The 14,996-nt window shown below is 40.2% G+C and overlaps 1 protein-coding gene across 5 annotated transcripts in view; it reads left to right on the top strand.

Moving 5' to 3' along the window:
- The window catches only part of LOC132870999 (gastrula zinc finger protein XlCGF26.1-like), a 241,713-nt gene that overhangs the window by 72,694 nt on the left and 154,023 nt on the right, over positions 1-14,996 (top strand). For 4 of the 5 annotated variants that reach the window (XM_060905124.1, XM_060905120.1, XM_060905119.1 and 1 more), the window contains one exon: positions 11,101-14,291. The exons of the other annotated variant lie outside the window; for it this stretch is intronic. In XM_060905124.1, the coding sequence (XP_060761107.1) occupies positions 11,101-12,530 (1,430 nt within the window). In that variant the 3' untranslated portion in view covers positions 12,531-14,291. Of the gene's footprint in view, positions 1-11,100; positions 14,292-14,996 lie in introns of those variants that run through there. 5 annotated transcript variants of the gene reach the window in all.

Raw genomic sequence — 14,996 nt, 5'->3', positions numbered from 1 at the left:
GAAACTAAGACACAAAGCTGGAGAAAATATGTATCAAGTCTTACATCTAATCACGGGCGATTGCTCTAAGACAACGAGGGAGGCTCAGCCTCCTCTAAAAATGACGAACATCATGTAGGATGAATTGCGCTAGGCTTATGTTATAGCCGACCTTATAACATTGCTATTTCAGATCCAGAATCATAGAAATATATGTGCTCAACCCAACTACAGTGCGAAATCATTCCGTTATAACTTTCCCCAGTTCGCCTAATGTGTGCGTGAGTTTTTCCCCCTCGTGACAGCGCGATGCAGCCCAGCCTCAGTGGATTGGGAGCTCTGCGCTTTTCAATCTCAAAATGCAAGACGGTTATTGGACAAATACTGCGAAAACGCCCGCCCACGGACTCCGAGCCTCACATGGGAGGGACATGGCAGTTTCCGCGAGGAGACTGGTGATTGGTGAAAGCGGACGGATATTTTATTTGATTGACAGCTCGTTTCAACTATAGACAGGCAGCGGTACAGTGTTGCCAGATTGGGCGGTTTTAAGTGCATTTTGGCGGGTTTTGAACATATTTTGGGCTGGATAACGTCAGCAGTATCTGGCAACATCAGTTCAGTCCCATGGGGATTCGCAAGTGCTGTGGTGTATTGTAAGAGATCGGCTTACATTTCGATTTCATTCATTACATACGGTTTCTACCAGCTTTTTTAGTTTGTATATATTTTCATTGTAAATAAAGTGTAAATATAGTGTTGTCAAGTTTGCTATCTTAGTTCCAGAAATTTCGTTTATTTGAGTGACTGAACTTGAACTTGAGGGGGCTAGTCAGCTAGCAAGAAAGCTGCGCACGGATGCCAAGCATTGCTGATTTAATTTTGGCGAAGCCATTTGCCAGTCTTCCTTTTGAGGAAAAAATTAAAATTAAAGAGCAGGGTAGACCAACGCCTCAAATTGACTTGGTGAAAAAGGTAGGGAATAATACTCGTTCCTTTCAGCTCTCCTGGTACGAGAAAGTGAATTGGCTAACAGCAAGTGACCCACATCAACAACAGTAAATAGGCTACTTTAGTAATATGTCATGGATGGACCAAAAATATAGAATCTATTTAAAATGTTTATGCTGAGTATATTATATTATTTTTCTGGATATAAATTAAACACAGCTACAATTTGGAAAACATTTTTAAACAAAAACACAGCCGAGGTCAATTTTTAAACATGCCACAATTTTAAAATATAAAATGTTAAAATATACCCCCCCCCCCCCCCCCCAACACCACCATCATGTATATGATGGGCCAAAAGAACCTGTTATTTCACAGTTTGTGACCCTGCTAACAATCAGCCAGATCAGAGGCAAGAGTATGGGCAAAATTGATGTGTTTTTTCTTTTAAAATCTGGAAATATCGTAACCGACCAGCCTCCCCTGTTTGAAAGACTACCAGCCGCCACTGCATCTAATGTATCTTCAAAAAAGGTTTGGAGTTTGATTAAAAAGATGAAGAGTAAAGGAGGAGGCTCACAAGTTCAACACCTAAAATGTCAAGAAAGTTTTCTAACAACAAAGCAAGAAATAGTAAATAAATTTGCAGAGTCATTTGAAAAGAATTCATCTGTGGAAAATTGTCGTCTTGAATTTCAAGCCTTGCATTGGAAAGAGGAGCAAAGGGGATTGAATTTCTGGTCAGAAAATACAGAACCATACAATCAGCCCTTTTCAATGGATGAACTTCTCTGTTCTATAAGAAATTCCCATGATACTGCAGTGGGGCCTGATGCAATTCATTATCAGTTTTTAAAACACTTACCTTCTAGTGCATTATCCCATCTTCTGGAAGTATTTAATGCCATCTGGCAATCAGAAAATGTACCAAAGTCTTGGCAAAAAGCATTAATTATTCCCATTCCAAAACCAGGAAAAGATCATACTGATGCTAACAACTATCGTCCAATTGTCTTGACAAGCTGTTTATGTAAAACTATGGAGAGAATGGTGAATAATAGACTTGTTTGGATGCTTGAATCAGAAGTACATTTGAATAAGTATCAATGTGGCTTCAGACGAAGAAAGAGTACAATGGACCATGTTATTAGATTAGAGTCCTACATTTGTGATGGATTTATCAGAAAAGAACGTGATAGCTGTATTTTTTTTTTTTTTTATCTTGAAAAGGCCTATGATACAACATGGAGATATGGTATTTTAAAGGACCTGTATTCCATGGGGTTCAGAGGATATCTACCTATATTTATCTCTAATTTTTTGTCCAGTAGACTTTTTCAAGTCCAATTAGGAACTACTTTTTCAGCTCCACATTTGCAAGAACTGGGAGTTCCTCAGGGTAGTATTCTTTCTGTCACTCTTTTCAGTGTTAAAATCAACAGTATTGTAAAAGTAATTAGCCCAAACCTTTTTTGCAGCCTTTATGTTGATGACCTCTTCATTTGTTATAGAGGGAAATGTATGAGCACAATTGAAAGAGAACTCCAGTTATGTATTAACAAGATCAGTACATGGTCAATTCAAAATGGTTTCAAGTTTTCTAAATCTAAAACTGTATGTACGCATTTTTGTCAACTTCGGTCCTTACATTATAACCCTTCCCTCCATATGGATGGTGAAGAAATTCAAGTGGTGAAAGAGGTCAAATTCCTTGGCCTTACTTTTGATGATAAACTATCTTTCATTCCACATATGAAATATCTAAAGAAGAGATGCTTTAAAACTTTGGATATTATAAAAGTACTGGCAAAAACAAAGTGGGGAGCAGAGTGTACCGTGCTGTTACGTCTTTACAGAGTACTTGTGAGGTCCCGTTTGGACTATGGGAGAGTTGTCTATCGATCAGCAAGGACATCATACATTTAGATGTTGGATACTGTTCATCATCAAGGTTTAAGGCTGATCTTGGGAGCTTTTAGAACTTCCCCAATTCAGAGTCTTTATGTGGAAGCAAATGAACCTTCCCTCCAGTTACGGCACTTGAAGCTGGCTCTTCAGTATGCAATCAAACTTAAAGCGTGCAAAGATAATCCTGCCTATTCTACAGTTTTTCAACCTCAGTTTTTGCAATTTTATGAGGCTAGACGAAAGTATATCAGACCTTTTGGAATTAGAATAAAACCTTTCCTTGAGGACTTGAATGTTAATTTGGACAGTCTAACACCAACACGTTTTTGTTCTGTTCCCCCTTGGATTTTGAGATGACCTGAAATTATAAAGGATTTAAGTCACAGGAAGAAATCAAGTACCCATCCAAATGAGTATCAGAATAGGTTTTTTGATGTACGACAGCGTTTCCCTTTACACACTCCCATCTATACTGATGGCTCAAAAATGGATAACTGTGTGTCATCAGCAATAGCAGTTGGATCAAATCAGTGTGGCCTACATATTCCAGAACTATGTTCGATTTTTACAGCTGAGGCTCGAGCCTTGCTTTTAGCTCTTGAATACATAGAAAAGACCAATCAACAGTATTCTTTGATTTGTACAGATTCTAGATCATGTCTTCAGGCACTGGAGTTTTTAAAAACTGATCATCCTTTGATTGTGCGAATACTTCAAAAAGTGGAACTTTTTAAAAATCAAAATTTGAACATTGTTTTTTGTTGGGTTCCTGGCCATGTGGGTCTGAGTAGCAATGAGAAGGCAGGCAGTGCTGCCAAAAGAGCCTTGAGTGAAGAAGTTACCGAATGTCAAATCCCTGCCTCAGATATTAAACCTTTATTGTGTTCTTATATCACTGATAAATGGCAATCTGAATGGGATGAATGTCTTAATAACAAATTATATGAAATATGTCACACTGTTGTGTTTTCTTTTTCATGTAGACATGATCAAATAGTCTATACTAGATGTAGAATTGGACATTCTAGACACTCATGTTTTTTTGTTGACTGGAGGTGAACTTCCGCTGTGTTCATTTTTGCAACAGGCCTTTATCAATTAAGCACATTTTATTATCATATTCTGTCCTGAGAATTAAAAGGCAGCAGTTTCATAAAGAAGATAATGCTGTAAACATCTTTTTTAAGGTCCCACCTTTAAAAGTTTTAAACTTTCTAACTTGTATTGATGTAAAACAAAAAACAAATTTTAATTATTTATTTGTTTGATTGTTTAAAAAAAATTGTGTAATATTTATTTTTACCTGCTTTGGCCATAAAATAGCCACAGATGCTAAAATAGCAATAAATTAAATAAACAAACAAACAAACCCAAAAATGACACAATTTACTTCTTGGTTAGAAGTTTTGGTATATTTTATATGGCTGTGATTCTTTCTGATCCCAGAGACTTACCCAGGCCTGACATGGTGTGTCCAAGAAATGTCACCTCTGTTTGGACAAACTGGAGCTTATGCAGACTGGCCTTATGACCTTCTGCAGCCAGATGTTTCAACAAAGAAATCGTGTCTGCTCTGCACTGCTCCTTAGAAGGCGTGGCCAAAAGTAGGTTGTCCACGTATTGAATTAAGGTGGAGCCTTCTGTCAGCACAGGAGAACTGAGGCTTTGTCTCAACGCTTCATTGTAAATAGTAGAGAACTCACAATATCCCTGGCATAAGCGCATAAAAGTGTGTGGTCGACCATCAGACTGAAAAGAGAACCAGAGTTTGGATCTGGAAAAGTCCCCACTACTCGTAACATGCCATCCTCTTCGCCAAGAATTGTGGTGGAAAAGTGTAATAATTAAACACCTCGAGACTATTAGGAAAAAGCAGACAGAAATATGAGTTTATTATACTCTTGCAAGTAGAGTTGAGACAGATACTCGGCTGAAACGAGTATCCGGTATGGATAAAGCACTTTTGCCAAGTACAAGTATTATACGAGTAATACGAGTCAATACCTGTGCTCGGACTGAATGAAAATCCTCACACAGCGTCACAGCACCCCTCCCCTACACACACCGCTCTGCTCACTCACACAGAGAACAGCTCTCTGTCTCTACCTCAGTCACTCAGGTTCGTGGGTCTTTTCCGTTAACGTTTCAGGTTTCTTCAGCTTCAAGTTTGTTTTTATTTCAGTTTGTACTTAATTATAACCAGTAGAGTTCTGGTAAATGTGGGTTCGTTCAGACGTGGTGCTTGGTAGAAAGCGACTCACGTTGCGTCTCTGCCTGTCGGAGATTTTTTTTTCTTTTTTTAACCGTCGGTTAAAAACAGTTTTGTTTTGTTTTTTTACTTCACGCATTGAGTGTCTGACACTTTCTTGCTGTAATTCATGTAAAAATAAAGGTAGTAGTGGTATAAGTATTACAAATTAAGCTACACACACACTCGCTCTCTCTGCTGGTCGTCGGAGTTTGTTTTTTTTTTAACCGTCAGTTGGCTTGAACCAGTTTTATTTTACTTCACGCACCGAGTGTCTGACACTTTCTAGGTAGTAGTGGTATAAATAATATTACAAATTAAGCTACACACACACACACACACACACCTGGTGTAGAAATAAAAAAAAAAAGAACCAAAAAAAAAAAAATCATACTGATCATAAAAAATTAAAAGTTAAAAAAAGAAAGTTATGTTGAGTATGAAAACTCTTGTTCATTACATTTCATTTCATAATTGCAACCGCATGTGTTGTATTCATTGTTGCAAAACTTGTTCTGTAAATAGTTAGTTTGCTATCGTGATCAAAAGCATTGATCTGAAGCTCAATGCTGATGCTGTCCTGTAAATAGTTTTCTAATCAGCAATAAATATAACAATTTCTGATCAACCCATATCAATTGCATGCGTAAAATAACATACTGGTTAAAGCCCCGCCCGTTTCAAGACAACCAGACCCACTTCCGGGTTAAATCCCGCCCACTTCCGGGTACGGATACAGATAATTCATATGGTATACAGATAATGCTGTACTCGCTCATCCCTACTTGCGAGAGCTGGCTTCTCTGCAATGAAAATCACAAAGCGTTTCACCCAGAGAAGCGCCCTCCTGATATCATGCACACTCTTTATACAGCTTAGCATGACTGACATATCAGATGTTCCCCTTTTATCTCCTTTCACGGTCAAGGGCATCATCTCTGTTACCTTGCATGTACACATACTTGAGCTGACCTTGCAGAATAGAATAGTGTGACACAAAAACAACATTCATCTTATACAGTGCCTTGCAAAAGTATTCATCCCCCTTGGTGTTTGTCCTGTTTTGTCACAGTACAAGCTGGTATTAAAATGGATTTTTGGAGGGTTAGCAGCATTTGATTTCCACAACATGCCGACCACTTTAAAGGTGCATTTTTTTTTTATTGTGACACAAACAATAATTAAGATGAAAAAACAGTAATCTGGAGTGTGCATAGGTATTCACCCCTCTCAAAGTCAATACTTTGTAGAGCCACCTTTTGCTACAATTACAACTACAAGTCTCTTGGGGTATGTCTCTATTAGCTTAGCATATCTAGCCACTGGGATTTTTGCCCATTCCTCAAGGCAAAACTGCTCCAACCCCTTCAAGATAGATGGGTTGCATTGGTGTACAGCAATCTTCAAGTTATGTCACAGATTCTCAATTGGATTGAGGTCTGGGCTTTAATTAGGTCATTCCAAGACATTTAAATGTTTCCCTTTAAACCACTCCAATGTAGCTTTAGCAGTATGTTTAGGGTCATTGTCCTGCTGAACCATGAACCTTCATCCCAGTCTGAGACCTCTGGCTGACTCAAACAGGTTTTCCTCCCACTCTGAGGAGTGTATGGCTTAAAGTGGTCCTGTGGACAGATCCTCCCATCTCCACTGTGGATCTTTGCAGCTCCTTCAGTGTTCTCTTTGGTGTCTTTTTTTGCATCTCTGATTAATGCCCTCCTTGCCCAGACTGTGAGTTTTGGTGGGCGGGGCCTTCTCTTCTCAGGTTTGTAGTGGTGCCATGTTCTTTCCATTTTGCTATAATGGATTTAATGGTGCTCCATGGGATATTCAAAGTTTGGGATATTTTTTTTCACCCAACCCTGATCTATATTTCTCCACAACTTTGTCTCTGACCTGTTTGGAGGCTCCTTGGTTTTCATGTTGCTTGCTTCATAGTGTTGCAGAATCAGGGTCCTTCCAGAACAGGTTAATTTATACAGACATCACGTGACAGATCATGTGACACTTTGCACACAGGTGGCTCTCTTAATCAATTAATTGTGAGATGTATGAAGTGAATTGGTTGGACCAGCTCTTATTTAGGGGTTTCATACGGAAGGGGGTGAATACCTATGCACACTCCAGATTTCTGTTTTTTCATCTTATTGTTTGTGTCATAAAAAAGTGCACCTTTAAAGTGGTGGGCATGTTGTGTAAATCAAATGGTGCTAACCCTCCAAAAATCCATTTTAATACCAGCTTGTAATGTGACAAAACAGGACAAACACCAAGGGCGATGAATACTTTTGCAAGGCACTGTATAAACATGAGACACAGTGTCTCTGAAGCTTACCTTTTAAAGATCACTGCTCTCTAAAATTATCAATTCTCTAAAAATTACATTTTCCTCTACAGCACATTAATAGGACATGAGTGGATTGGGCTTTCCTCTGAGTGTGCTTTGCCACCCCCTGACACTGCATGAAAGATAATAAAAGCTGCATCATAAAAGATGCAGTCAACTGGTGTTACTTGTCTCGGAGGAAGCACGTGATAGCCGTCCCTGGTTGGTAGCTGTTATGTGATATTGGAGAGCAGTCTGATGGGTGGGAATTGGCCATGACTAAATTAAGGAGAAACCATGAGGGGGACATGCATTGTAATACCTTCAGTGCAATACAGCCAGCTGGCTGGAGAGAAAAGTTAGTTGAACACACACATGCAGCGTGTCTCAACCAAGCAAAGTTGTTAATTGGCAAATGCAGATGTCAGTCAAAACCATCAACCATTGTACAAGTCAACTGGAACACATTTGCTTTATTTCAGCAGTATGTGTGATGATGGTTATATTATCAAGCAATTTAACAAGCAAGAACATTTTTAGTATTTTTATGGAATTCAATAATTCCGCAAGTCATGCTATGGAGAAATAATCTTTTTAATTATGTTTATTTTTAACTCCTGAAAGGAGATACACAGAACCTTTATTTTAAAATAAATTTCTGAGTGGATAGTATCTCCATCCTTGACTCTTGTGTGTTGCATAAATGGGAATTTAAAAATATATTTTTGAGAGTTAAAATCGACCGCACAGTTGGCATTTGAGCTGCCCCGCTGAGCCAGCCAGCCCTGAGTGCGTGACGTCACAGCAGGAACTGGTTTTAAGGCCAAGGCCTTTTACAGCTATAGACCAAAGTCATATAAATAAAAATTTATGGTGAAAGTAAGAAATACCATTACTGACTTGCTCAACTAAGACTGATTTGACTTCACTGATTGTGGGTTGACCCTCATTAAAACAGGATAGGTGTTATAACTTATGCAACATACATGTACATGCATGCATTTTCACTGATAAACCATAAAAGGCTCATTAAATAATCAGGTGAACTGAGACAATCACATTCTGAAGCAAATTAAATAATCTTATACCGATAACTTATACACACAATACAAGTTACATGTATTAATCTAAATGCAGGTAAACAACGTGTTGTTTTTGTTGTTGTTTTTTTTATCCAAATGAGAGTCGGAGCTTACCCATCTGTGTTCTCGCTTCTTGAAGGCTGATCTTGTGGCCAATCTGACTTTCAGTTGTTCGTTCAGTTCTCTGTTCATTCACTTCTTCCATGTAAGGTCGAGATGGCAGCAATATCCAGTTTAGAAATAAGACGACTGTGCCACTCTTTCTCCATTCTCTCCATTCCTGAGTACTCCGCCATTACTGCTCGGCTCAGGCAATTACTAAAACCTGGGGCGGAACGGGATGTCACCGGTTTTAGCAACAACCACGGGGAGGTCACTGCCTGAGCGATATGTCCCGTCCCAGGTTTTAGCAACAACCCTCAGCTCACGCTACACGAGGACTGGTGCAACTGAACTCACTTTAAAAAAAATAAAATAAATGCTTTGCTTGTTTTATTTTTCTTTAATCGTTGGGACTGCACCCTCTTTCAATACGGGCTTATACCCAACGCTCCTCAAAAGATCAGAGGTGTCTCGTACGAGTCTTCAGTAAAATGTGCAGAGCAAAGGAGAGACCACTTCATAGCCGCCCAATGTGTCCGTGAAGTTCTCGCAAAACGCGTCCAAATCTTTGCAGTTTGAACATTCTTGGGCCATGAATGCAAAATAAATCCACCTTCTGTCGTGTTGCTGCACAGGCCAAAAATACATCTACATAGCATGGTGATAAATTAACTCAAAATGGAGGATCAGAGTTGCAGTCAGCTCTGTGTTTTAGTTTAGTGGAAATGGTGATGAGACCGATAGACTTCCTGTTGTGACATTACGGACGTCAAGGTCATTCACTTGGACCGCTACCTATATGAATCACTTTAATCATAAAAATTACTATATTAGATTTATTGTTAGTGCTTAAAACTATTCCTGTGCCATTCTTGAGGTCTCAAGGCATTTATAAATGAAAGTGAGGCCATGGCTCTGCGTATATGCTTTAAACTCTTGCAACTGCAGAACTTCAGCATGTTAAGGGACAAGTAGCATCCAATGAATGAATAATTAAACACATGGAGATTTGGTTTGCTTTATGACTACAAACCACACCATGACATTCTTCAAACACTGCATTAAGGAAATTCCTATATTGCTGCAGACCTACTTGATTGCCATCTGAACTGTTGCAGTGTCCCTTTTTTATATGCTGACATTTATTTTTAAATTAAATGACTATTCTTATGTCTTAATTTCTGGATGTTGGCTTGCTTTCATTCCATGTCCCAACAGCTAGCTGCTGTGTTCAGGGATCAGGTCGTCGAGGCCCCTGCCTTCGACTGCTGCCCAATCCACACTGCACCGGCCCCCTACTACTACCTCTGTGACTGGTGAACCCACAGGAGGTCGGACCCATGTCACCACTTCGAGCTGAGCCCGGCCAGGCCCCGTGGGCAAGGGAGCCCCCAGCCCCGGGTCTGGCTCCAGGGTGGGGCCCCAGCTGCGCCATACCGGGCGACGTCACGGTGCTTGTTTTGTTCATTTCAAAAATCGCAGATACAAGCGGCCGAAATGAGTTTCCTTCGCAGGGTGGCTGGGCGCTCCCTTAGAAATAGGGTGAGAAGCACAATCACTCTGGAGGAGCTCAGAGTACAGCCGCTGCTCCTCCACATTGAGAGGAATCAGCTGAGGTGGCTCGGGCATCTCTTTCGGATGCCTCCCTGGGGAAGTGTTCCAGGCATGTCCCCCCGGGAGAAGGCCCTGGGGAAGACCCAGGACACGCTGGAGGGACTATGTCTCTCGGCTGGCCTGGGAACACCTCGGTGTTCTTCCTGAGGAGCTGGCTGAGGTGTCTGGGGAGAGGGAAGTTTGGGCTTCCATGCTCAGACTGCTGCCTCCGCGACCCGGCTCCGGATAAGCGGATGAAGATGAGATGAGATGAGGCTTCCTTTCATCAATTACGTTCATATCATTCACATCCACTGGGTTTCACAAAATCCCATAAAATTTTATTTCGTTAAATTTGTGTGTAACTGAAATTAATAAGTGCTTTAAACTTGACAACCTAATCCATATTTAAAATTCATATGAAAAAATACAGATTTGCTTGTGTAAATGCTACAAGAAACTATTTGCAAATAAATCTATTCATATCCAGCTTGATAAATAAGGCCCATTGTTGTATCTTTCAGAACCTTAAATGCTAGGGCTGAGTTTCCTTTTCAATCCTGGAGGCGATGTAAATAAAGCTAGGCATGCCATTACCTAGACTTGACATTCAATCAAACAGAAACCAACAACTCCCCCTTGGTTGCTCAGACCCATGGGGCTATAGCTAGTGCTGTGCATAGCTGCTGTTCCAGCACCCTTATTGAATCTATCAGTATTCCTAGTTAGAGGCTGCTATATATTAGTCCTCAAACTTTTTTTTTTTTGTCTCAGTCTTTATTCATGTATAATCTTGAATGTTTGAGGTTCAGTAAAAATGATACTTTACATTGGGTTACTGTTGTTGCATTTTATAATCTTGTTGCATTTCATGTTCAATTTCTGCTATTTTTGTCCTTTCGTTTCTCCAGAAGTAAAGAACACTGAAGTAAAGAACACTCTGCTGCAAGTCTTTTCCTGCTCCACATGTCCTCGTTCCTATACATCTCAAATTTACCTCGACAAACACATCCAGAGATGCCACTATAAAGAGTATGTGGGCCTACGGGAATCAGGAGAGATTAAATATGAGCTTCAGATCCCCTCCAGATGTCAGCCAACATCAACTAATACTCTCAGTTCTGACACTTCTCATAATGCTATACAGAAGGAAATTCACCACTGCTCAGACTGTGGAAAGAGTTTTGGTCATCAGAATGCATTCAAGACGCACCAGCGCATTCACACAGGAGGAAAGCCACATGACTGCTCACAGTGTGGGAAGAGTTTTACTGGACAGAGTGCTCTCCAACGACACCAACGCATTCACACAGGAGAGAAGCTGTATCACTGCACACAGTGTGGGAAGAGTTTTATGATGCAGAATCATCTCCAAGAACACCAGCGCATTCACACAGGAGAGAAGCCGTATCACTGCTCACAGTGTGGAAAGAGTTTTACTCAGCAGAGTACTCTCCAACAACACCAGCGCATTCACACAGGAGAGAAGCCGTATCACTGCTCACAGTGTGGGAAGAGTTTTACTCGTCAGAGTAATCTCCAACAACACCAGCGCATTCACACAGGAGCGAAGCCGTATCACTGTTCACAGTGTGGGAAGAGTTTTACTCGGCAGAGTCATCTTCAAGGACACCAGCGCATTCACACAGGAGAGAAGCCGTATCACTGCTCACAGTGTGGGAAGAGTTTTACTCAGCAGAGTGCTCTCCAACAACACCAGCGCATTCACACAGGAGCAAAGCCGTATCACTGCTCACAGTGTGGGAAGGGTTTTACTCGGCAGAGTACTCTCCAGCGACACCAGTGCATTCACAAAGGAAAGAAGCCACATCACTGCTCACAGTGTGGGAAGAGTTTTACTCAGCAGAGTCATCTCCAACGACACCAGTGCATTCACAAAGGAAAGAAGCCACATCACTGCTCACAGTGTGGGAAGAGTTTTACTCAGCAGAATACCCTCCAACGACACCAGCGCATTCACACAGGAGAGAAGCCGTATCACTGCTCACAATGTGGGAAGAGTTTTACTCAGCAGAATCATCTTCAACAACACGAGCGCATTCACACAGGAGAGAAGCCATATCACTGCTCACAGTGTGGGAAGAGTTTTACTCGGCAGAGTCATCTCCAACGACACCAGTGCATTCACACAGGAGAGAAGCCGTATCACTGCTCACAGTGTGGGAAGAGTTTTACTCAGCAGAGTACTCTCCAACGACACCAGCGCATTCACACAGGAGAGAAGTCGTATCACTGCTCACAGTGTGGGAAGAGTTTTACTTATCGGAGTAATCTCCAACAACACCAGCGCATTCACACAGGAGAGAAGCCGCATCACTGATCATAGTGTGGAAAGATGTTTACTTATTCAGTTACATTTAATACCTACAAGTACACTAACTCAGAGACATTGCATGATTTAAAGTAGTCACATTAAATATGGTTGTTATTATGACTGTTCTGGCTGAAAATGACCTTTAATTTGAAATGTATTGTTCGTTATATAACACTTTTAAAATATGTACCTTTATAGTGATGTTTAAAACAAGACTGTTAATGTTTTCTTTTGACCTTAAGTAGTCATTAATTACCACTATACAGGTAACGATTAAACTGCAATTCTCATCAGTGTAGTGCTGCAGCATGAGACTAATTGTTAATGGAATTATTACTGATCAGGAGTTTAACATTACTATGTTTAACATGTGGATCAAACCAAATGACTATGGAGCATTGAAATGAAGCTCGTCCAGCTATATGCATCCGCCTCGCCTCACTGGTAGAGAAGGCGGCATCGGTTATTTATAATCATAATCTAGGAGTCGTACAAAAACCTGAACAAAAATTCAGTATGTTTGAAGTTCTTTATCCTAACATATGTAGCTAAAAAAAAGTCTATGCAGTTGATTCAGCTAATTATTATTTACAGACCAGTGGTCTATATTCTGAAGTTCTTTCTGAATTTGCGGATTTCTTGAGACAACGAATTAATTGTTAGACATTATTATTTGTTTTGATCACCTGGAAGACTCTGAGAACAGCATTCTTGTCCATTCGAGATTCAGTAGGGGTTAATCAGGATGAAATAGGACCTAACCCTACTTTTGTTCAGGTTTTTGTATGATTCTTAGTGGTCACACTCTCAATCTAATACTTGTATTTATATTAAACATAGGAAATATCGTCACTTCCACAGTCTGAAGCTCCCTCAGATCATTATCTCCTCTCTTTTGAAATGTCTTAGCAATACTATGTGTACCTTGCACACCATCGCGTCAAAAGTACATTCACGTCAACGACTGCATAAAGTTTTATCAGTAGTCTTCAAAGTTATCAACTTGGATTGGCTCACAGTCAGACCCCACAGAACTTGATCAGCTAACTGAATGCTGAGAGTCAACATTCTGCTTTACTTTAGATAATGTAGCTCAACTTAAAAAAAAATAATTCAGGAGAAAAAAAACCTAGCACCCTGGTATAACAATCACACATGCGCCTTAAAACATAAAATTAGAAAATGGCATCAAACAAAATTGATTAGCGTGGAAGGAGAGCCTCTGGAACTACATGGACAAGCTTTTAATGCTGCTTGATCAACAATTTTCTCCACCCTAATAGATGATAAAAATAATCTTAAATTATGGAATACTTTAGTCAGAAAAACACAGAAACGTACCACAGAAACATACCTTCAATATGTAGTGTTGATGACTTGAAGTTTCTTCGATGGCAAAATTGAAAATATCAGGCAAAAATATCAAACTATTAATTTAAAACTAGACAATTTGATAAGTCCCCCTGAAGAGAACAGTATAACTACATCACAGCAACAATTTGTTTTACACCCCTTAGAGAGACTGAACTAATTTCACTAATTTCCTCATCAAAATCTTCAACCTGTGTACTTACAGTGGGGCAAAAAAGTATTTAGTCAGTCACCAACTGTGCAAGTTCTCCCACTTAAAAAGATGAGAGAGGCCTGTAATTATCATCATAGGTATACATCAACTAAGAGAGACAAAATGAGAAAAAAAAATCCAGAAAATCACACTGTCTGCATTTTAAAGAATTTATTTGCAAATTATGGTGGAAAATAAGTATTTGGTCAATAACAAAAGTTCATCTCAATACTTTGTTATATACCCTTTGTTGGCAATGACCGAGGTCAAATGTTTTCTGTAAGTCTTCACAAGGTTTTCACACACTGTTGCTGGTATTTTGGCCCATTCCTCCATGCAGATCTCCTCTAGAGCAGTGATGTTTTGGGGCTGTTGCTGGGCAACACAGACTTTCAACTTCCTCCAAAGATTTTCTATGGGGTTGAGATCTGGAGACTGGCTAGGCCACTCCAGGACCTTGAAATGCTTCTTACGAAGCCACTCCTTCTTTGCCCAGGTGGTGTGTTTGGGTCCATTGTTATGCTGAAAGACCCAGCCATGTTTCATCTTCAATTCCCTTGCTGATGGAAGAAGGTTTTCACTCAAAATCTCATGATACATGGCCCCATTCATTCTTTCCTTTACATGGATCAGTCGTCCTGGTCCCTTTGCAGAAAAACAGCCCCAAAGCATGATGTTTCCACCCCCATGCTTCACAGTAGGTATGGTGTTCTTTGGATGCAACTCAGCATTCTTTCTCCTCCAAATACGACAAGTTGAGTTTTTACCAAAAAGTTCTATTTTCGTTTCATCTGACCATATGACATTCTCCCAATCCTCTTCTGGATCATCCAAATGCTCTCTAGCAAACTTCAGATGGGCCTGGACATGTACTGGCTTAAGCAGGGGGACACGTCTGGCACTGCAGG

This window comes from Neoarius graeffei, chromosome 22, assembly GCF_027579695.1.
Source record: "Neoarius graeffei isolate fNeoGra1 chromosome 22, fNeoGra1.pri, whole genome shotgun sequence".
Lineage (NCBI taxonomy): Eukaryota > Metazoa > Chordata > Actinopteri > Siluriformes > Ariidae > Neoarius > Neoarius graeffei.
This window is presented reverse-complemented; position numbering and strand designations above follow the sequence as displayed.